The following is a 23,800-nucleotide window of genomic DNA, read 5'->3' on the forward strand; positions in this document are numbered from 1 at the left end:
GCTAGGGCAGCAGAAACCTCTCCGCGTTCCTGAGCTGCTGGGTAGTGAGTGCTCCCCGATTAGGGCCTTGAGCCAAAGCTCACTGCAGTCAATGGAAAAGCTCCCACTAACTTCAGTGGGCTCAGGATCAGGCCTGGTCTGCTCACAAACTTGCCCTGGTTTAACTACAGGGCTGTTTTGACAGTAGTTTAGTTAAACCGGTGCAAAGCCCAGCACAGAGGTTCTAACTCCAGTAACCACTTAGCATACGTTGATTCCTTACCAACTACAGTTTAAACTAACCCAAAGTAAGCCACTCTTAAATTGAAATCGGCGTGTCTACACGGGGGCTTGCACCACTTCAACTAAGTCCACTTTCCAACCAATTTCAGTTAAACCCGGGCAGCTTGTTCCTTAGTGCAGCAGCAAGAAGGCGCAGGAGATGCTGCCTCTGGAATCTCCACACAGTCTTTGCCCACTCACAACTCTATTGGTGGGTATAGAAACGCAGACAGAAGTGTGGATGCAGTTCTAGCAGCATAAAGGTGCCATCACTCTTCCCATAGGGAAGGGGATGGGCCACATTGTTGTACGCACCTTTACACCACTACAGCTGCATATGCCCTAGGGGGCTGTGCTGCTTGAGTTATATCACACCCCGGCCCACGTGAAAACCGTGTGTAGTGCAGGCTGAGGTGCAGCCCTGCGTCGTCTGCACACAGACTTGTCCTGGCTTAGCGGGGGCCCTGTCTACACAGAAACTGGAACTGCAATAACTCAACGGGCTTCACCTCGCACCTTTAGTGACTTCGGTGCCATTCCATGGCTACATCCACACTGCGATTCCCCAGCTCTGGCCGAGCTCGTGCGAGTAGAGATAGAAGTCCAGCAGCCGTGGAGGCATGGCTCAGCCGTGCGGAGAACACGCCCGGTGCGTGTGTGCTCGTGCTGCTCCCTGTGCTACTATGGCGACAAAGCGATTTCTACTTGCACTAGGATACTGAGCACTAGTGCAAGTCTGTGTACACGAGATGGGGAATCACAACTCTAGCTCGTCACAGACAGAGCCTGTGGGTGCAACTCAGAGGCCTTATCTACAGGAGAGTGGGGCAATGGTTTAACTTAACAGTTATTTCATGGCCACACTGGGGCTTGCTCTCATGCCAGCATTAGAGCGATTTAAACTGACTCCTGATCCGACTTAAGATGAACCAAAGCTTGGTTTAAACTGAAATAAGAATGTCCACACAGCCTTTTGCACTGGTTTAGCTAAACTGGTTTAAATCAGTGCAACTTTCTCCAGTGGACAAGGCCTTGTTTGGGAATGAATGTGGCTAACATCAGTTTGTGTAAGGGATCAATGTGTAGACAGTCTGGCCTCGTGTTCACCACAACTCAGCTAGGATCTGCACATCAGGGACTATAGTCGCTGAGCAGGAGCAGGAGGAATCACAAGAGCCAGGTTTAGTAAGCAAGAGTTGGGGTCAGAGTCAGGCCGGGGTCAGAGACCGGAGGTCAGAAGTAGAACCAGGCCAAAGACCGGAGGTCGGGTCAGGCCGGGGTCAGGGGTCAGAGGCCAGGGGTCAGAGGCCAGGCCAGTCAGAGTCAGTTTGGGATCAGAGACTGGAGATCAGGCGACAAGCGAAGTCGGAAGTCGCAGCAGGCCACAACCCTGTATGGTTGCCCGGGCAACCCCTGGGGTTAAACAGGGCACTGGGCCAACCAGAGGACTGCAGGGTACGGTCGCTCGGGCTCCCTTGGGTGGTACTCTCTGGGGCACCTACTCACCACAGTGCTCACTGGCTGTGCCTCTGCTTGGCCTCTTGGTGGCACTGTGGGAACGTCTGCAGCCCCAGGACCTAGTGCGCAGAGCCGCACAGCTGTCCGGTGCCGCACGTCTGTCCGAACGGGCGCTGGCTGCTTTCCCCCCAAGTACGGGTCTGTGTGCAGACCTGCACCCCATCATTCGGGGGGGTTCAGTCACATGCTTTGTTACTGCAGTGAAAGTCTGAATGTAGAGCGGCTCCCAGGTGCTGCTGAAGGCCCCCATTCAGGCCAGCTCTGGGCCAGGCCCCGTCGGCTCTCATCTGTACATGGAAGGGTGTCTGCACTCTCCCTTCTCCCAGGTGTTTAGTCACAGGGTGAACGGGTGCCAAGGCAGTGACTCGAACCCCCGTCCGGCTTTCTGGGCCCCTGCAGCGGTCCTGGTTTTCCAGGCCACACAGAGTTGGGGTTGCCCATGCACCGACAGAAAAACCTTTCAACCCCCAACCTCCTTTCCAGCCCCCGGCTTGGTCAAAGCAGCAGAAAAGCATAAGCCCAACGTTTCCCTTTGCAGATCACCCTTGGAGGCTGTAAACGTGTCACTGATCAGCCTATTCCTCATTCCCTTTCATGGAGGTCCTCCAGGCAGCTCCTCCGCACAGAGGCGAACAGAACATACCTGAACTAGGAGAGACCCCAGGGCCAGGGTCCAGCACAAGAGAGGGGAATCAAGAGAAGATGACGACTGCATCCTTGCAGCTGAGGCTCTGAAAGTGCTTCCCAGATATCCAGTGAGGTAGGCCAGCAGCACTGCCTTGACTTGACAGCACAGAGCCAATACCCGAAGTGCCTTGCCCAAGAACAGCTGACTCCCCAGAGCTCTGCTCTAGCCACTGCACAATCCTCCTTCGCCAAGCAGCAGCAGAGGTTCTGGTTTCTAGGGCTTCTGGGATGGGGGACATCGGACCAGATGGACCCAGAAGGGACAGAGGGATTGGAGAGGCCCATACAGAAACCAGAAATGCTGGCAGCCAGACGGAGAGGAAATAGTAAGCAGCAACAGACGAAAAACGGAGGAGATAAGGCCAAGCTCCCCAGAGATGCCTCCCCCTTGCCGGAGTGAGAGGGGAGGCAGAGAGCATGGCAAAGGGCAGGAGAACCCTGGTCCTGAATGGGCACAATAGAAGCAGCAAGAGGGAGGGGATGCTCGGGAAGGAGGCAGCATAGATTGTACTTTTCAAGACAACGGTTAGATGCATCCAGCTAAGCAGCCTTGCCTCCCCAGAGCCTGCCAACACTAGCCAGAGCCTATCCAAAGCACTTTGCCCAGGGCGTGTAATCATTACCTCCGGTGGTGGACGGGCAGCGCAGGAGACCTTGGTTGTCCATGGAACAGATACAACATGGACAGCAGCGGGGCAGCCTCCCCTCGTACCCTACCGGTGCCGCTCACCTCGACGCACCTCCAGAGCGAGCCAGTCGCTCCTCAGCCTCTCCGCAGTCCACACTAGCCCCATGGCGATCAGGGCCACCCCTGGAAGGAGACCCCCAGCTCACGTCACACAGGTCTCTAACCATCCATCAGCTTTTGGTCACTCCTGACAGGTTAGAACTGACCCAGTTAACTTGCAGCCCACAGCTGGGACGGGTCCTTTTGCCTATAAGGTCATTTAAATAAAAGGGGTTCAACAGCCTGTCTTGAGCATCCGATAAGTGAGGATGCAATGCCACAGCAGGATGGTGTCGGCCTGGGAGCACGGGCGGTGCTCGCCTGTGCAGGGAGAGGCTTGGGCACCAAGCCGGCCATCGGAGGGTCACACTCTGGGCATGCTCCAGAGGCTGTGGATATAGTTGCAACAGGGAGAGCATTATTTGCTGGTTACCTTGCCTCCTTATTCCCAGAGACGGTGGCGCGGTCCCCTCCCTCCCAGGGAGGGCCTGTGTTTGCAGCTCTTCCCCCAGATGGATCAGCGGCAGGTTTTTAAGGATGACTCTGGCAGCGCTCTCTACCCAGAGTTCTTGTCACACTAGCTCCCTTTGTACGATCATTTCATTCCCCTGACAACACCTCATTAAGTGTCATCTGCAAATTCAGCTAATGAGCTGTTTCCCCTCTTCCCAGCATCCAGCTAATTCTGTAATGCTGGGGGGCACTTTGTGCTGGACGCAGCAGCATGTTAGCGATGCAAGTGGTAAACAAGGCAGCGGCTGGCCCCGGACCCAGCGCAGCTTCCTCCACCCCGGGGGGGTTAGGGAGGCGTCACCCATGGATTTTTCTCTGTGTTCTCCTGGTGGGACAGCACAAAGGCCATGGGAATTTCTTTCCTGGATCCCCTTTCAGACTGGTGGTTAGAACAATCTCGGCCTGTTTACTGGCCCTGTCAGGCAGAGAAACGTGTGGCACTGGGGGCCCCACAGTTCCCGGCAGGATTACCCAGGGATGATCGCAATTCCTCGGCAGCTCTGGCTGCATGGGCCGTTTCTCCGACACAGCGCGGGCGCTGGTTTACACTTGGGAGCTCAGGCAGTGGGAGGAACTGATGAATGCAGTGATGCGCTCTCAGAGGGGGAACATCTGCAGCCGCGAAGCAGTGTCTGCTCTCGACGGCACCACAAGAGGGGTCTTATTATTGCGCCCCCAGAACCTGAGCACTATCCATCATTGCTGCTGTGCCCTGAGTGCCCTCAGTCTTGGAGCCTTTTCCAGCCGGGGCCCCTGTCCCATTGCTCACGGGTCCAGGGCAGCATATGGCATGGACTGTGGTCTGTGTTCAGGCATGTCACAGGCTTCTATTGTGGGACCTTGGCTTTGCAGGGCCACTGGGAGCTATCCTGCGGCAGTATCGTTTTGGGCTCTGTAGATTTATTTCGTTCTTCTGCCTCAGCGGGCAAGGGTAGGGCCGGATACTGACTGCAACTGGCTGCCACGCAGGCCGGGGGTGGCAGAACCCAAATGAAATTCAATCCTAGAGAGCCTGAGGGGTGATTGGCCAGCCCACATCTGAATGCAGACCCTGCATCTCTTCACTGGCATCTTGCATCTGCTACTCAGCATTCCTTTTTCCCGGCTTCAAAGCACTGTTGGAGTCAGCTGCCAGAGCCAATTAATACCCACTAATGCTACTTGCCCTTCTAGGATTGCTGAGTGTCACTCGTAACGCCCAATGCCGTTAGCAGCTAGCTCTCCGACCTGATCGCTCCAACTCTCACATGGCTTCACTGGCACCAGCGCAATCCCCTGCTGATTTGAACGGGCTTGTAGTCGGGTAAGGTGCCTCCCAAAATCGTTGGCTCCATGCAGTACGCTCTCCAGGGGGCCCTGGCGCAAACCAAGCTGACCTAGGAAGGATGCCTCTCTTAGCATGCTGTACCGTTCTTCTTCTCCCTTGGCAGGAGCTTAGGCAGGAAGGCTGCGACAGTTACAGAGGCAGCCCGGGTGGTGACCCAAGGAAAGGAAGAGACGAAGGTGGCCAGATGTGGAAGCCGCTGTCTGTACACCAATGCAAAGAGCCTGGGTAACAAATGGAGGAACTAGAACCACTGGTGCAGGAAGTGAAGCCAGATGCTATAGGGGTAATGGAAACATGGTGGAATAATAATCATAACAGGAGTACCGGAAGGACAGAAATAAAGGTAAAGGTGGTGGAGTAGCATTGTATATTAATGACGCACTAGACTGTAAAGAAATTAGAAGTGATGGAATGTATCAAATGGAATCTCTTGGGGCCAGAATCACTTTGGAGAAGAAAGGTAACAGAGGCTCCACTGGGACAGTGCTGGAGTCTGCGACACCCCCCATCCCAGGATCCGATCGGGATACGGATAGACCTCTAACACTTTAATGAAATAAATGCTACTGGGAATTGTGTGATTATGGGAGACTTTAATTTCCCAGATGTTGATTGGAGGACAAGTGCTACTAATGAAGGCAGGGCCCAGACATTCCTGGACGTGATCGCTGACAGATTTCTTCACCAAACCAGCAAGAGGCAATGCCATTTTAGACTGAGTATCGGTAAGCAGCAAGGACCTCACAGAAGAGCTGCTTGTAGAGGACAGCCTTGGTCCCAGCCATCAGTCCCTGGCTTGCCAACGTCTACATTTTGGGCACGAGGCTCTGTTTCTGGAGGGGCAGGGGGAGCACAGGGCAGTGCTCGGGACCCAATGTAACAGTATGTGAGAATAAATACAGCTCCTACTGAGCGGCGTCCCGCTGGGCCGGGCTGCTCGTGGGTCACGGCTCAGCTCTGCGGCTCTGGCATAGTGAGGGCGAGGGCTGGGGAATGCAGTGAAAGGGAACCTGCAGAGCATGGGAGGCTCATGGCCCATGGGGCGCTTAGAGTAACAAAGACGACAGGGCAGGAGAGCCTTACAGAGGTCACATGCAGATAGCCACCAAGGGGATTACAGCCTTCACCAGCCTTGCCCTCCCCTCTCAGCCCCTGGCCAAGCCCAGCGCCGCCAGCAGCTCCACTTTCTCGGGTCTCCTCTCACACCACCGGAGTGCTAAAGCAGCAGCCTAGCCCAGTCTCAGCTCCTCCTCCCTGCGAGCGCTGCGCCCCCCCCGGCCACCAGCCCCCCGCCCAGCTCTGCTATTCCCCTGGGCAGCGCTCTCACGGCTCCTGGAAGGCTCGGTAGGGATTTATAGCGACGCTAACAACCCCCAATACCTCCCAAGATGAGTCTCAAACGGCACAAGGCGAGTATTTGCAGAGACCAGGAATAAAACCCTGGATGCTAGAACTGACTGGAGGGGCCAGGACTGGAGAGACTGTCTGGCCCCCCTGTGCCCCATACTTCCTACAGCTCCGGTCTGGATCCTGGAGGGCAAGTGGGGCAGGCACAACCAGCCCTCCCTTCTGGAGCAGCATTAATACCCAGGCTTCCACCGCTAATCCAGCTTTAAACCCTAATGCCTGCAGCAGAGAGCTCTCTGGCCTCCCCGCCCCACCCTGCTTCCCACGGCAGCCACAGCTTTCCACCAGCTGACAAGAGCGCAGAAGAGCCCCCTTCCATCCGAGACTGCTGCTAGGGATGGCGGCAGGATCACGGGGCCCCCACGCACCCTGGGGGGAGGGAAGGGGGCAGGATGACACATGCCTCCTGGGTCTGTGCACGTGTGACACAGCGAGAGGCAAGAGATCCCTGCTCCCTGTGAGGAAGAAGAGGTGGTAGGATGGATCTCCCACTCACAGGGGAAGGCAGCAGGATCGTCCAGGACAACAAAAAGGGGAGGCTGGCACGGGAGATCACACACATGGGCTTGTAGGGAGGAAGAAAAATCACCTCCACCAGGTTGGTCTCTCTCCCCCTCTCACACACAGCATTGCTCCCCCTGTCCTCTTCCTGCTCCTCACGCAGGCTGGAGCGAGGTGTTCCTAAGACAGACTGGTCAGGCAAGCTGAGCACAGAGTCGTGATCTTGGGATGAGACTAAGCCCCATGTCAGTTGCATTCAGCAAGCCTTTATCAGCGTGCCAGGCTGTGCGAGAGAGAAGCAGACCCGGGGGTGTCTGCTGGAGGACGGGGCTACAAACCCTTGACTCCGGTGGTCATTACCAGCCATTCCTGATCTGGTGACAGGTTACCCTAACCACTCATCACCACGAGAGACCCAAGGGAGCTTTCTCCTCCCCAAAACCAGAGCGTTCCCCTGGTGTTTGGGCACCAGTCATTACATCCCGCCACCCTAAAACATCCCCTGCACTCCAGCTCCTTCCCTCCCGGTGCGTCCCTGCCGGTTGTGCAGAGCCGTTTACAGGGCATAACGTGGCTGCAGGAAAGGAGGGAGCTCCTAGGGTTCGGGAGGCCCAGTATAATACATTGGACAGCCCCAGATGGAAGGCCCCAAAGCAGGGCAGAGCCTAGGTGTTCAGGGAGCCAGGGTGCTTCCCATCCTGCTGCCCTCCAGATGCTATCCAGGTAGCTGCAGAGCAGAGCCTCTTGGGTCCAGGGCCAAGTGTCAGCATCATCACAGGCGTCCCACCCAGACAGAGGGGTCCATTGACGCGCCAGAGCCAGATACTCATGGAAGAGACCATGCTGGGGGTAGGCTGGGGTCGTCACTCTCCAGGGCCCACGGGGGACAGAGAGGCAATGGGCCACGCTAGCTAGTTTTGGCTGGACCTGTAACAGAGTGCTGGCAGCATGCTGCATCCATCCCTGGTGCCAGGTGCGGCAGACGGCAGGGAGGAGAGACCAGCCAGGGCTGCAGCACGCAGGGGAAGATCTACATGGAGTCTGAGATTTCTGCCTGGGGAACCCGAGCACTGGCAGCTAAGTGTCCCTCTCTACGTGTGGGGACAAGAGTCGAGAGAGGCCCTCTGCTCAGATCCAGCCCCTTAGGGCCTCCTTCCCCGGGGGCCGCTGGCTCCCTCAGCCCAAGGAACGCCCGCACAGGGCTGCCTCCCACGGGACAGGAGCGGATGCTCGGGCAAGGGGAGAGGGCGAGGAGGAAAGAACTGGTTCCAGCCCCGCATCACAGGACTGCAGGCCTGGCCACTAATTCAGCATAGAGCAAGCGGGCAGGGGCAGCGACCACTGATCTCCAGGAGAGCTGGTCCCGCTGGCGCCAGAGCTCACCCCGGTCCCGGGGACTCGACAGTGGCGCTAACAGAGAGAGGAACAAGGGCAGAAAATGCCCGCAGCACTAGCCTGCCCACCCCTCAGCGCTGCACTGGGGCAGCAGCTCACCTGAATCTTCACCGCGATGAGCACCGAGCTCAGCTCCTTGTCCAGCTCCCTCAGCACGGTGAGCTTCTTCAGGCGCAGGCTGCAGAGTCTGTAAGAGAGAGAGAATGGGACACACTCAGGCACCACCATCCCCGGGGCCCTGCCGCATGGTCCGAGCCGTCCGGACGGGAGCTGGGATGGCGCCGAGCCGCGGCCGCCTCTCCCCACCACAGGCACACGCTCAGCTGAGGAGCAGCCGGATTCACCCCCCTCCTACCCCCCGCCCCCGAGAAAGCGGATCAGAGCAGAAAGGGAAGGAGGAACATTAACAGAGCTAAAGTAGGATTAAGGGATTACGGTGCGACAGGAAGTCGCAGGCCGTGTGGTGGACAGATCCTTCCCAAGCAGGGCTGCTGCCAGCCCTCAGTAAAGCTACCTTGGCCACCAGGGCTGTTTATTTATAAACTAAAGCACTTAGATCCCTCTGATCTGGGACTTAACAAGACAAATATTCCCATTCAGACATTACGCCTCTGCTCGCTCCCTGTGGCAGCTTCATACTCCCCAGCCTGGCTGAGCCAGAAACATGGGAATCCCAGCCCAACACCCCTGGGCCAGAGCAGGCTGCCCTGAGCCCACCCTCCATCCCGGTGCGCTGTGTGCCTGCCGGGGGAGGGAGGAGGCTGGGCAGAAAGTGGCACTGCCTATTCCCACAGGTCCAGCCCCTGAACCAACCCACAGGCTCTGCCAAGGAGAGGAGTCCTCTGAGCCACTCAACGGCTTAGTCAAATGCCTGCAAACACAGCGATGTGCAAACAACCACCCACCACCTGCGCTCGGCTGGCCCGGCCACGCGATGTGGAGCAGAGGCCGGCAGGGCTGGGTGGAATTGGTCTCCCAGCACTGGCAGAAAGCACCCTTCCTAATCTGCCAGGCAAAGCAGAGGGGAGCCAGGCAGGGAACTGAGGAGCGGCTACAGGCTGGAACAGAGGGCGCACGAAGAGCTGGGGGTGCTGCAGGGCAGGTCTAAGTGCCCTTGACACAGCTAAGCCAGGGTCCCACAACTGGAAGGGCTGGAGCTCGCAGAGGAGGCTTTCCAGCCTTGCACTGCCCAAGAGCATTGCGAACTCAGCCCTGCTGGTCTGTCCTGTGCTCAGATACCAGAGCATTCAATAGGGCCAGAGGGAGATGAACTTGTCACTCCCCGGAGGATGTGGGGGGCTCTGCCCAAAAGCATCAACGGGGAGCTGAAATCCCTCATTGCTAGGAGATCCCTATCCCTGTGGCCAATGCCAGGTGCCCCAGAGGGAATGAACAGAACAGGGAATCTCCAAGTGATCCATCTCCTGTCGCCCATTCCCAGCGTCTGGCAAACAGAGGCTAGGGACACCCTCCCTACCCATCCTGGCTAATAGCCATTGATGGACCTACCCTCCATAAACTTATCTAGTTCATTTTTGAACCCTGGCCATTTCAGAGAAGGTGGCGCAGGCTATAAATACTGGGAGGTTCTTTCTGCATCTCTTGCCTTTCTGCCAGATCTGTACACTCTGCCTGCTTTACATTTTAGTGGCAAACCTACTGTCCTGGGCATGTACTTCATGGGCTTCCTCAGCAGGCTGACCCAGGTAGCTAGAGGCCAGTGAGCCTGCCACCAATGCTGAGCAAAATAATGCTAAAGCTAATCTAGGATTCAGACAATAATTAATGCCAGTCAACACGGTTTTATGGAAAACAGTTATCAGCAAACAACCCTCATTGCATTCTTTGACGCGATGACAAGGCAGTTGCACATATGTAATATCCTGAGACTTGGGAAGACCTTTGACTTAGCACCATCCAACGCTCCATCAAAAATACTAGCATTATACAATAGCAGTGAAGCCCCGTTAAATGGCTAAAGAAGCGGCCGATCCCGAAAGCAGTTATCAATGGGGAATCCTTACATGAGACTGGTTCCTGGTGGGTTCTGCAGGGATCAGCATGAGACCTGGTACTCCCCAATATTTTTATCAATAATCTGGAACCCAATATAAAAATCGCTGCTGATGAAATTTGCAGATGACACATTGGCAGAGTGGTGAAAATGGAAGAGAACAAGGCTCAGTCACACAGAGTAATCTGGATCGCTTGGTAAGCTGGGCCCATTCAAACAAAATTTGATTTAATACAGTCAGATGCAGTTACATATCTGGAAACAAGGAATGCAGGCCAGCCCTGCAACACAGGGGACTGGCCCCTGGTATGCAGTGACTCCGAAAAGGAGCTGGGCTCTCTTTGTGGACAAGCAACTCAACGTGAGCTCCCTGTGCGATGCTGTGGCAAAAAGGGCTAACGCGATCCTGGGATGTATGAACAGGGGAGGAGTGAGTCGGAATACGGAGGTGATTTTTACCTCTGTGTGCAGCACCGGGGAGGCTGATACTGGAATACCGTGTCCAGTTTTGGGGTCCATGTTTTTTATGTAGAAAAATTGGAGAGGGTGCCAGAAAGCACTACAAGAATAGTTCAAGGGCTGGAGAAAATACTTTCTTGTGAGAGAAGGAAAGAGCACAGTTTGGTTTATTAAAAGGATTGAGAGGAGACTTGATTACAGTGAAGGAGAATATGCCAGGTGCTGAAGGGCTCTTTAGTCTAATCACGACAGGCAGAACAAGAATCAGTGACTGGAAGCTGAAGCCAGACAAACTCCAGCTAGAAATAAGGCCCAGATGTTTAATAGTGACCAACCCCCAGAACAAACTCCCAAGGGCACTGGTGGATTCTCCATCTCTGGGGATCTTCAGAGCCAGACTGGAGCCTTTCTGGAAGATGTTTTAGCCAATAAAGGAGTAAGTGGGTGACATTCACAGGCCTGTGTTGTACACAAGGTCAGGCTAGATGATCTAATGGTCCCTTCTGGCTTTACAATTAAATCTACGAAGCACAGACATCTGAGCGCTCCTGGCTAGGAAATCTCGCCGCTACAGAAGCTTCTTTCTTCCCTACCCCGTGGGATTTTGGAGAGTGCTGTAGAAAACCTCTCTCTATTTCCCTTTCACCTTTTTCATGTTGATTAGAGGCCTGACCTCCCTTCTCCCCCCATTCTATTTCCAGTTTGTGCTCATTCGCTCTGCAAAGCTTCTGCCCGTGGACTCTCCCCCTGCCGCGCTGTCTCTCCGGAAGGCAGGATGCTCTGTTTTCAGGGTCTGGGTTCATGCCTGGGTAGGGAAGGTGGTTGGTTGTATTGTGGGTGGGGATATTAGTGCACAGGCCTGGAAGTGGGACTGTAGTGTGTTGTATTCTAGGGACTCCAGTCTGCCTCGTGTGATTTTCTCTGCAAACCCCAAGGCTGCTCAGTGCTCAAGGGACACATCACCGGGGGGTTAGCAACTTGTCCCTCTTCATAGTTATGGCTTTATTTTACCAGAGATTTAAGTTGGACTTCCCAGGCAGTGATTGCCAGGTTCACCGGGTTTTGGTATCACATTCATTGTCCTGGGACAGGACGCATGCCTGCTGGGGAGGTCCTTTGCACATCTCGCCCTCAGCATTAACGCTTTGCACAAGGAAACTGTTATTCACCAGTGTTGCAAACCTCTATTCTTGCTCGACGGATTATAAACAGCAGTTCTTCTTTAACGCCTGCCTCTTTCCTATTTCCCCTGCTCCTGCTAGTACTTTTCAAGCACTAGTTCTCCAGCCAGGATCCAGCTCTGAGGCTGGTCTCTCCCAGACTGACCCAAATGAGAAAGCCCAGCACCCCGCAGCCGAGGAACTCGAGCTATCAGCGAGGACAAAGGTGGAGTAGGATCCAGAAACGGCTGGCCCCTGCTCTGCCGAAGGAGAACACCCTGCCTACATCTGCGAGGGGGCAAAAGCATTTGGAAGTCGCGTAAATCCTCCTGCAGCTGGGCAGAAGCCAGCCCTGAACCTGACGGAGCCTTACGGGCAGGCGAGTCAATCGTCCACTAGAGGGTTTCTTGCACCTTTCTCTGCAGCAGGCACAGCTGGGGGTACTGGCCAGGGTCAGAAACAGGGACAGGTCTAGACAGACCGCTGCTCTGATCCAGTCTGGCAACTGCTGCGCCCCTAAGGCAGGAGGCCCGGCTCAGAGAGTGACTTTAATTGCTCACCAGTGATGGGAGCCTTTTGCCTGATTTCTACAAGGCTTGAGAGGCCTTTCAATGGGTCCCGGCTGGCTGGAAAAGCCCTGGCTGTGGCCAGAGTCAGAGTGCAAGGGAAACCCAGGGCTCGAGCTCTGCAGAGGAAAAGGAGCTCAGCCCCTCCTCCCCCCGTGCCCCTGGAGAGAAAGGGGAAAACACCCGCCCACGGGCACACATTTATTCCAGGCAAGCCACTACCCCCACACGCTTCTTGTGGGACACTCACCTCCAGGCGCTCTGGGGGATAGCCTGCCATCAGGTCACGCTGGTAAACCCCTGGGACAATTTACCCAGGGCCCTGGTGGATTCTCCAGCCCTGGCCATTTCTCAGTCCAGATTGGCTCTTTTTCTAAAAGCTCTGCTCCAGGAGTGATTGGGGGGCAGGTCTCTGGCCTGTGTCTCCAGGGGGTCAAAGTAGGTGATCCCCACGGGCCCTCCTGGCCTGGGACTCCAGAACGCCCACATGTCCAGGAGAGACTCCAGCTTGGGGGGGACGCACACCTAAGAAGGGACCTGGGCTGCCCTCTGAAAGGGTAGTGCCCTGCTGTCAGGAAGGCAGAGCCAGAGAGCGGGCCAGCAGCAGGGTGATGCACAACAGGGAGAAGGCAAGGGGGAGGGGCACCCCAAATGAATTCCTCTGCAAGCGGAGGTCAGCGAGGGGCCAGGCAGCTGCCAGAGCCCTGGCACTCCCCAGCACCGAACAGCTTTACAGCAGCACCAGCCTTGTGGCTCCCCACCACTGCACTGAGCGGGGCAGACCCTGAGCGGCAGCCCTGCCCCTGCCAATCCCCTGGGCACTCAGACCTTCGGGAGGCCGAGGAGAGGGGAGCAGTGCACCTAAGCCCCCCGGCACACAGCGCCCCTGGAAGGGGCCACCCAGGGAGAGTAGCCCGAGCGGCTGCGGCTGGGCTCCTGTGGCTCCAGTCTGAGCAAGCAGAGCTGGCATTCGCTGTCCCAGTCCCTGCGCCGGCTGGCAGCCGCCTCCTTGCGGTGCCCACGGGAGTCCTGTGATTAGAGACAGCAGCTGTCGCCAGCCAGACGCCCTTGGGGACTAGGGCTGCGTTGCCGGAGACAGGGAAGTGGGCTCTGGCTGTGGTACATGGGGAAGGAAACAGAGCAGAGGGGGTGGGGCTGGCCCTGTTAAATCCAGGGCAGGGGGTAGGAAGAGAACCACATGGAGGCACTGCTGCTGCCCCCGATTGTCCGGGGGAGAGGGGCTCAGAGCCCCTGAAATACACACCTCTGCCACTTCCCCCGGGGCAGCTTGAAGGACCCCTGCTGGGAAGAACCAGGCTCCCCTAAAACGAGCTTGAGAGAGGCAGGAAGAGGCTGAGCCCACAAGGCTCCTAGGTCCCCGCTGTAGCAGCCCCTTTCCGCCTTTCCCGGCTAGCTCTCCACGGCTGAGTTTGTATTCAGACAGCCTCGCCTGCCTGCCTGGGGCTTTCCAGCTCCTTCTGAGCATCTCCCAGCAGGGCCAACCCAGGGCTGAAGCGGAAGAGCGAGCAGCAGCAGAGACATGCTCTCATGCTGACCTGGAGTAACCCAGGCACGGAAAGGGAGCCTAGGCTGCATGCTGAATACATCCCCCTTCTCCCACAGCGCCAGGCAGCCGGGTCTAGGGCGAGCAGCCATCTGCCCTGCAGAACCTGGCGAGGAAATGCAAAGAGAAGACCCGGAGCCAGGCCCCCCGGCCATTAGTGGGTGGAGTCAGGGCCGAACAATCGACACAGCAAGAAAAGCTCCTGGCGCAGGGGGCTAAGGCCACTGCAGGGGTGTGAACTGCCAAGAGCAGGGGAGATGACGTTCAGCCCTAGGCGAGGGCCAGAACAAAGCCTCGGCAGCATCGCTGTCCTCTAAATCCACCCCCTGCCTCATGCCAGCCCTGAGAGCCCACAGGGGAATTCCACCCCAGAGCAAGGAAGTGACTCTGGGCTCAGCTAGACAAGGGGAACTTTTAACCTGTTAGCAAACACACTAACACACGTTTTAAAACCCGCATGCAGACAGGGTATTGGACGTGCGTCAGCCAGCTGGGCTGTAGCCAATGTGTGTTAAAATACAACTTGCCTGGCTGAAGTACAGTTTTAAACCATGCTAGGTAGACTGTGGTAGTGTGACGGAACACCCCCCCACCGTCACACCCTGCACACCACGGCAATAATCTTTGTACAGATATGCCTGGGGAGGGGTCATCTGACAGCTAACATCATCTCATGGACAGGGCTGGAGCAGCACTCTATGGAACGCTCTGAGCAGAAGCCGAACTCATGACTGAAGGGCGTTCGCCAGGCAAGTCTGGGGGGGGGGGGGTAAACCTGCTTCTCAAAGACAAAGGACAAGTTGTTGCCCCAGCCAGGCAGGTGCCAACAAAGCTGATGGGCCATCGACTACCAAGTGGCCATTCTTTGGCAAGGACCGGGCAGGAACAAACAGATTTGATCTCAGCAAACAACAGCATGGAACCTCTCCCCGCACCCCCGACTCCTTGTCTCCTTGTCTCCGGGGGAAAGACCTTTACCTAGGGGTCACCCTCAGGACAATGCATTTCAAAAGAGGACTGAACTATAAAAGTGAGGGGCAACCCCCCGGTCCTCTCTCTCCGCCCATCTCTCTCCTGTTCACCTAAGACCAGGAAAGAAATGCTTATTGGGCTTTGGGAGCAGATCCTGGCTGGAGGGTTTGGTCAGCAGCGTTACTGGACACGTGCTCACGGACTTCACCGTGAGCCAAGCCCAGCTTGGGAAGCGATTTATCTTTATTTCTCTTGGAACCATTTCTGACTTTCGTGCCTCTTTACTTGTACCCTGAACAGCTCTCTCCTTGCAATTAAATGCACTCGTTTTATTCTTTAATTAGAACTAACCCAGCGTTGTGAACTGGGTGGGTAACTCGAGCTGAGGTAGACTGCTGTGTACCGATCCCCTGAGAGGGGCAACATACCTAACACATCTGGGCTGCCCAGGAGAGGGCTGGACACGCAGAACACACGTTTCTGGGGGGAATCCAGGACTGGGCATGTGCTGGGGTCACCCTGGGAGCAGTAACCAAGCCTGGCAGGAGCCAGAGTGCGGCTGGTGTTTGCCGACAGGCTGCTGGGGTCAGAACTGCTGGAGCAGGCTGTGGCTGTCCACAGACACCCAGGGTGTGACTGGCAGCAGTCCAGGTTGCAGGGCATGTGGGTGACATAGCCCCTCCCTGCTCTGGCTTGCACCCCGCTATGTCAGTTAGAGAACACGTTTTAAAACGCCACCGTTTCTGCCAGCCTAAATGAGGCCTAAGCGCAGCGGATGGCATGAGAAAAGGCACAAGCCACAGCGGTGATGCTGCACTCTGGGAGTATTAGCAAAAGGTTCACGAGTCAGGAGGCAGGTGTCTCCCCCAGGAAGCAATTACTGCTCCTCAGGAAGCTTTGCCCTCCCTGGAGAGGAAGGTCCCAGGGACCTACACAGGCTAGGCAAAGAGCAGAGGCAAGTCACCCATGAAAACAAAGGGTAGTGCACCTGGGAAGGAAAATCTGAACTGCTTATGCACATTCCTGGGCTCTAAATGAACTGGAGCCATTCCGGGAAAAGCTCTGAGCATCAGCGCGAAGAGCTGAGCGAAAATCTCTCTGACATGCGCAGCAATGGTCAAAGCTGGGGAGGGGGGAGTACATCAGGGTGCATAATGAATGAGCTAGAGAACAATGCTGAAAATTGCCATGCCGTTACATAAAGCAATGGAGCACCCTGGTCTGGAATACTGTGTGCGGCGCTGCTCCCCCCACCTCCAAAGGACACGGCAGGAATAGCTCAAGGCTGTGGTAGGACTGGGGGTGCAGTGCCCAGATTTGGGAGGGCGCATTTTGCCCAAGGACATACCCCAAATTACAAAAAGTTCCCTGGGCTCTAACATCAGCATTCTTAGCCTAACTCAGCTGCATATGACTCATGCAAAGATAATGGGCTAAAATCAAATCCTGCCAGGATCGGAGCCTAGAGTTCACATCTAATTCTTCGAAGACTGAGCCATCCCCTCTGGGTTCTATACAGCTGATCAGATGAGCAAATGCCTGTCCTGATCTGTGCACTCAAATTACTTCTCAGAAGAATGCCAGCTGCTGCCTCCTCTGAGCAACAGAAGGCAGAATGGAGACCTATCAAAAGCCCATGCGATGACTGTCCCCCTTCCAGCCACTCCTGAACTAGCCCTGTCCCAAAGCAGGTATCTGCAAGCACCAGCATCTGCAGGTATCTGCAGCATCCAGGTTGTGAAAGGTCCGGCCATTCACTTTGCAGATTTCTGTAGGATTGCCCTGGCATTTCACTAAGCAGCGTGTGGAGCCTAGGAAGTGAACTGACCGCCCTTTCCAGCTAGAAGCCTTGCGGCAGCCCCCAACTTCAGGCTGCAGGGGGCAGACCAAACTTGACAGTCTCTCCTGATCCAGATGGGGCAGCCACTGCCCTGTGCTACCAGCTCTGATCCACATAGGGGCTCGCTCTCCAAGTAACACTTACAGGTCACCCACAAAACGCGCCGCTTTCTCACCTAGGCCTTAGCAAACATTTCCGCTCGCAGGCCGGCTCTTCGGCTGAGGGAAACGGCCCATTTTAACATCTCTTAGCGCTGGCAGGGCTTGCCAAGCACTGATGCTGCTCTGCGCTAACAACCCTCCGAGAAAGCTCTGCTCAAGAGGAAGGACAGCCTACCGGAGCCGGAATCGGACCTAGGATTACCGGGGTAAAGGGAGGTCCCATTGCTCAGCAGGGGAAATAGCTTTGCACACATTGAGTTTTCCTCTGCGCTGCTCACACTTCTTTCCTGAGCCAAGTTATTCCTCGAGAAGAGCCAGCCCACCCACTCATCTCCAACTGCTGGGGGCTCAGACCCCAGACCGGCACAGCCACAAGCTGTCCCAATTCCATCCCCATTCACAGACGCACAACGGCTCTCCCACAGCTTCGTTTCTGGGTCTAAACGAACTCTGTAAGAACAGGCCCCTCTCCCTGCAGAGCTCTGCTCCCTGGGGCCGGATCCAGACGTCAGTGCTCGACTTTTGCTCAGTGCTCACTCGGGCAAAACTCCCACTGAAGTCAGTGGCATAACTGAAGGCCAAAGCAGAGCAGCAAGATGGTTATTACTGGGGAGATACAAGGGAAGGAAAGAACTCAGCCGGAGTCAGGTTCTGGGGGGATCAGCAGGGCTGGCAATTAGAAAAAAAAAAAAAATCCTTTTATGTGCAAACTCAGCCAATCTGATCTGAGGTCACTGAGACGCAATAAATACGGCATTCCTTTCGGTCCCTTTTCTGGTCTCTTCCTAGAGTAGCACAGCGCTGTGTCCACAACTGGGCAGCCTGGCAACAGCTAACCGCCGTCCCAGAGCAGCTCTCCGGAGGGTTAGGCACTCTTTGGGGATTGAGCTGATCTGATCATCAGAAATCCTTACCAGGCTGCTATGCTTAGAGCAAACCACCACATCATTTCTCCAGAAAAGTTCTGACTCTGCATTCACTGCCCTGGGCCTGCCCCATACAGCTCTGTGACACGGTCAGCAAATGCCTTAAGCCACAATATATTAGCATATTCTCCCATAGGCCAGAAACGTGCTTTTCTGCTGCTTCCAGTGGCTTCTGCTACTCGCCTGATCCTGTCGCCCTGAAATCAATGGGGGTTTTCCTGCTAGAGTAACAAGTCAGGCCAGCATGTGCAGGAGTCCCATAGCGGTGCAGGTGCAGTGTGTTAGGGCCTTCAGCCTGTCACAAAAGGCACCTCAGCCACCTCGGCCTAGCTGCCTACATTGGCGTCTTTGTTCCCCACGTTTGGAGTGGCTGTAACATGTTTTAAGGAGCATGACTGGGGAGAGTCCAGAGGAGAGCAACAAAATGATCAAAGGTTCAGAACACCTGAGCTAGGAGGAAAGGTTACAGACCTGGGTGTGTTGAGTCTTGAGAAAAGAAGGTGGAGGGGGGACCTGAGAACAGTCTTCACATGCGTCAAGAGCAGTCACAGAGAGGACAGGGATAAATCGTCCTCCACGAGCACTGAAGGAAGGACAAGAGGAAATGGGCTTGATCTGCACCAAGGCAGATTTAGGTGAGATATTAGGAAAAACTTTCTATGTCTCAGGGTGGTTAAGCTCTGCAATAGGACTCCAAGGGAGGTTGTGGAGGGTTTTAAGAATGGTCTAGGTCTAGGGATGGTCTAAGTTTACTTGGTCCTGCCACGGAGCAGGTGGCTGGACTTGACGACCTCTCAAGGTCCCGTCCAGCCCGACATTTCTATGACATTCGGCTATTGTGGAAAAACAGGTATGCGATAAGCTCTACAGGCAGGGACAGTCTCTTAATATTTGTGTGTATAGCTCCTGGTCTCACTCATACCTTGTGACAATGGGTTCCACAGGCTAGTTAAGCATGGTATACAAATATTTTCACCCGTTTTAAGTTTGCTACCTTTCAGTATTATCATTTAACATTTATATTGGAGTAGTGTCTATGCTATAAGAGCTGCCCCAAATATCTTACAGTGTAAAGGAGAAGACATTACAGGCAGACGAGACAAACTGGCCAGAGACTGGATAACAAAAAGAATAAGATATGTGCAATTGTTAGCAGTCAGGAGCAGCGATCATTACATGCTGCCTCGCCTACCTGTTATCCGTTACCTAACTAAGCTAACTCCATATAAGCCAGTTGTGAACAGATTGAAGTGTGCCCACACAGGGGTTTGCACTAGCTTAACTCAGACACAGCCTGAGACGGAGCGGGACTGCACAGAGGGAAAGCAGTCAGGTGCGGAGAGGTAGCGGTGTAAAGCTGGGAAATGCAGCTGTGTAAGATGATGAGATCACCCAGTGGAACAGATGCAAGGGAAAAAGAGGAGGGGACAAAAGCCACATGCCAGCCCCTAGAAAGTGCAAGAGAAAAAGAAAAGCTGAAGAACCAGGAGGAGAAAGTCAAAAGCCAAGGAAGGTCAAGATGTCAAGCAGGGCAACGTGACCAACAGTGTCAAACCCATGAAGAGATCAAAGACGAGAAGGATGGAATGAAGATCCTGAAATGTGACCAGGAGGACGACACTGGGAACTCCGCCACGTTACTATCCTTATACACGAGTATCAACTTCATACCCTGGTGGCTGAAGTGCAGCCCACCAAGTGCTGCAATGTACCCTCATCTTTAACATGGAGGTGAGCCCCCCTATAGATGAGTTCCAGTATGCACTGCTCTCTCCATCCCAGTAGCCCCAGCAATGCCCCTTTCTGGCAGGAATGCCCAGCTTGCACCGTTTGAGATTCCAGACTCATACAACCAGAGAACAGGTTTCTAAGCTACCCACACTTCCTGAGCTGGCAGAGTCTTCGAGGAAAGGACGGTGCCACAAAATTCATACAATCGGAGCAGAAGCAGCGACAGCAAGAAGCATGCACGAGTGGCTAAGAGTAAGCTCTGGGCTGCAGGCAGCACACTGAGGTGTACTGCACTATTCAGTGTACAACTCTTCAGCAAAGCAGCCACGCCTGTCAAGAAAGGTTCATTTCATCAAGGTCTGAGAGCAGAGCAGAAGCAGCTCTGGCTGCCACACAGAGGGGAGGCAGCTGTCTCAAGGGAGCAGCTGGACTTTCAGAGCCAGAGCTTTATCAGGAATGAAAGAGGGCAGGTTTCCCCCTGGGAGCCTCCCAGGTGAGGCGTGCAGACCATTACTACCTGTGCAGCCTTGCTCTGCCGGTTCCGATGAGCAGAGTCAGCTGACTTGGCCTTTCTGAGGCATCGGTACAGCCTATTATCAATGATCAACAAAACCACTAATCTCTTCTGAGGCAACCGGAGTTCATGCTCAAAAAGGCATCGGATGGTTCCTCCTCAGCTTGCAAGACCCTTGGGGAGTTCTGTGAGCGACAGAAGGACTAAGCAGACGATACTCAAAACATCGATAGCTTTCCTCTTACAGCAGTTATCCCAGGGCATTAGGACATCCTTTGCAAGGCACAAATTCTGGATACCCAGCGAGTTAATTATGGTCCACTCCCCAGCCTCCAGATTAGACAGCGATGACACCAATATCCTGGCAACCTGCTGAGAGATCCCAGTCATCTTGCAATGGGACATCTCGGTTAAGACTTGGTCTCACCTTCTACCGGACGCACGTCTTCACTGGCAACTGACAAGATTCCCCAAACCCAGGAGGTCACCCAAGTGTGCTGCCTTCTGGAGCCCATACTGGTACCCACATGATGCCATGTTATCTGGCATGGCCCGGATCACAACTAACCCAAGCACAGACAGCAGTCTCCTCGCTCTCCATTTTGGCCCCTCAATGAGAAGCCGAGGATACACGCTTCATGACAAACAAGCGAAGTCCGTCGTCCTGCTGACAACTGTTTCGTGCCTGGGCTCTAAAGACTGACTGCACCTTAACAAGCACATTACAGAGAAACTAGGGGCCTGAAGACTTTGGGCCCGGCCGGAGTTCAGCATGACAAAGTCAGCCTTGCTTTCAAGCCACATCACACCCGCAAACCAGTGGAAATGCACTGCTGGGAGACTAGCTTTCTGTTACCGGGCACGTGGGGCAGCACCAGGGCAGGGGGCTGAGTCCTCCTTCCCCGGGCATTTGCTGGTTAATTCCAAACCTTCCCATTCAGGGTCAGCATCCTCATTTCCTTTTCAGTCTGAACATTATCATCTTTGTCCCCCTCTCCTTGAGGAAATGAAGAGCGGCAGCTCCTCCCCACAGCCTGGCATAGGAGTAACGACGCCCGACACAAGCATTACCTGGGCTTGTCTACATGCAGCGTTGTACCAGTTTAACCGAAGGTGCAATTTAAACAGATTTGGTTAAATCAGTGCACAGGGACACAGTTATTCCAGTTTAAAGCAGGTGTAAACCTCATTGTTGCTACTTTGGTTTAGTTTAACTGAATAGGCCTGGTCTACACACACCATTGCACTGGTGTAACCAGAGGGGCCATTTTAAACAGATTTAGCTAAACCAGTGGAACATCATCTGTGGACACAGCATCTGGTTTTGTTTAACCAGATATGCACCAGGCTTAAAGCAATATAAGACTGTGCACTCAAGGGTTTGCACCAGGCTAGCAGTTTTTAAACTGATTTAAGTTACGTGGTGCCATTTCTGTATGTGTGTAGACACAGCCTTAGGAATAGGTGGAAACAAAACCACGATAAGACATGCTTAAACTTAAATGAGAGTGTCCAAACTGGTTTGTCCCAGTGTGGCTGAACCAGTTTAAATAAACATGAGCAAGTCTGAGAATAAACAGGACCTAAGCCTCCGAACACCCTGGTGAGTTACAGTATTCTCCCCCACTTTGCAGCTAGGGAAACGGAGGCACTGAAGAAAAGTAATTTCCCAGAAGGTCACTAACTCAGAACAGATCCTTCATTTGCAAATGAAGGAAACTGATCCCAGACTCAACTACTGGTTACAATTCTACCTTTTGGGATTTGAGCTGACCCTTGTTATGAGAGCAGACATGGTCCTGTGCAGACCTCAGAAGCTGCATTCTTCACTAGCCATCTCAATTTTTTTCATGCAACTAGGCACACAATGCTGGCTATTCATCTGGGATGAATATCTCGCTCGTCGTCATTCTCCGGTCAGCCTGGCCCCTCTCTGTTAGGCTTATCATTAGACTTCAGTCTCGGAGCAGCAAGGACCACTTGGGAAAGCTTTCCTATTTGATCTCCTCTGTAGCAATCTTCCTCCACAACAGGGATGCATCTGGCTAGGAAAGCAAAGCCAGCCTTTCCTTGATCTCAGCAGAGCAGCGATTCCAATCCCACCTCTCCCGGCGGCATGAGATAACAATCCGGGCTGTTCCGATTCCAAGTTAAAGTGAAACTGATCTCCAGAAGGAAATCCAGGTCTAGACGATCTGGTGTTTCAGAAAAACTGACTTAACACCACAACTGGTGAGAGGCAGCTTTAGAATTAGGAGAGAGCAATAAAGCAGCTCACTGTCCCCAACAAACCACACAGCAGAGATCTAGAGATTCATCCTCTTGTTCACTTCTGACCCCCAGGGTACGTGAAGGTCTACATCTGTGAGTTCCTGGGGGGCAGGGAGCCCACTGACTCGATGCAAGTGCATTTGCTGACAGGTACAAATCTATACGCTGCAGATTTCAGTGGCATGTTGGCATGTGCTGGTGGGACATGCCTGGATGATCCAATCACTGTTGCTCGTGTACAACAAGGGGTATTTGGCTTTCACCTAAAAGATGAGGGGGAACTGGTGGGTGAAATGAACTAGCGGGGGTGGGAGGGAGAGAGGAGTGGGGAAACAACAACCGGGTATTTCACTGCAGACTGCCATAGGCACAAGTGGTTGGCATAATGAGCCAATCAGTCGCGGCGATCGGAACAGGGCACCTGCCCAGCTGTTCTCAGGTGGCCTTTTGCTGAAGGCAGCTCTGCAGAGGTGAGTTTCAGGAGAAGGATTCAAAGGCGGTTCGGGGGGTAGCTTTGTAGATTTGGATGGAGAGGTTTGCAATCCCTATGAGGTGGCATGGAAGAAAGCATGGATTGCCCCGCTGGGAGAGGCAGACGCCACCAGAGAGCAATGGAGGCTGGCCCGGCTGGCCCAGCAAAGTTGGGGGCGGAGGTCAGAACAACAGGGTGGCTAGGTACAGCCTGGCTAAGCAGTAAAGGGGCGTTAAGGGCAAGGTCAAGGGCTGTGTGTTTGATGCACTGGAGTCGGGGGAACCATTGGAGGGGCTTAGAAAGCGGGTGACACAGCCGGGGGAAGATCTCAACAGCAGCATTTTGAATGGGCTCAGTGGGAGCCAGATTGCAGGGCACACAGCCAGGCGGAGAGGTGCATTGCAAGTCGTCAGTGTAAAGACAGGGGTAGGATCACCCAGTGACAGGTGCAGAGGGAGGAAGCAAGGATGGCACCATGAGGGATCCCCACGGACAGAGGGGGAAGGGAGAAGGAACCCCACAGAATGACACTCTCAAGTAGCAATCTGACAGCTGAGAGAAGAACTAGGAGAGGAGCAAGGCAAAAAAGCTGAACGAGGGCGGATTTCGAGAGCACGGTCATCAGCGTCACAAGCAGCCGCTGGCATGAGAAAGGCGAGGACGGAGCGCTGGCTGAGAGGAGCCTGGGGAGAGCCAGTTCAGTGGAGCGTAGAGGGCAGAAGCTGGCCTGGAGAGGGTGGAGAATGGAGCTGGCAGAGGGAAGTGTAGACAGCGCCCGCAGGGAGCCTGCGGAAGGGAAATGGGGCAATACTTT

General features: G+C 54.6%; 1 protein-coding gene across 3 annotated transcripts in view; it reads right to left on the reverse strand.

The window, feature by feature from the left end:
* The window catches only part of LOC102937867 (phosphofurin acidic cluster sorting protein 2), a 108,975-nt gene that overhangs the window by 32,462 nt on the left and 52,713 nt on the right, over window positions 1–23,800 (reverse strand). For all 3 annotated transcript variants that reach the window (XM_043544173.1, XM_037896289.2, XM_043544174.1), the window contains exon 2: window positions 8,436–8,523. In XM_043544173.1, the coding sequence (XP_043400108.1) occupies window positions 8,436–8,523 (88 nt within the window). The remainder of the gene's footprint in view (window positions 1–8,435; window positions 8,524–23,800) is intronic.

This window comes from Chelonia mydas, chromosome 3 (genome assembly GCF_015237465.2).
Source record: "Chelonia mydas isolate rCheMyd1 chromosome 3, rCheMyd1.pri.v2, whole genome shotgun sequence".
NCBI lineage: Eukaryota > Metazoa > Chordata > Testudines > Cheloniidae > Chelonia > Chelonia mydas.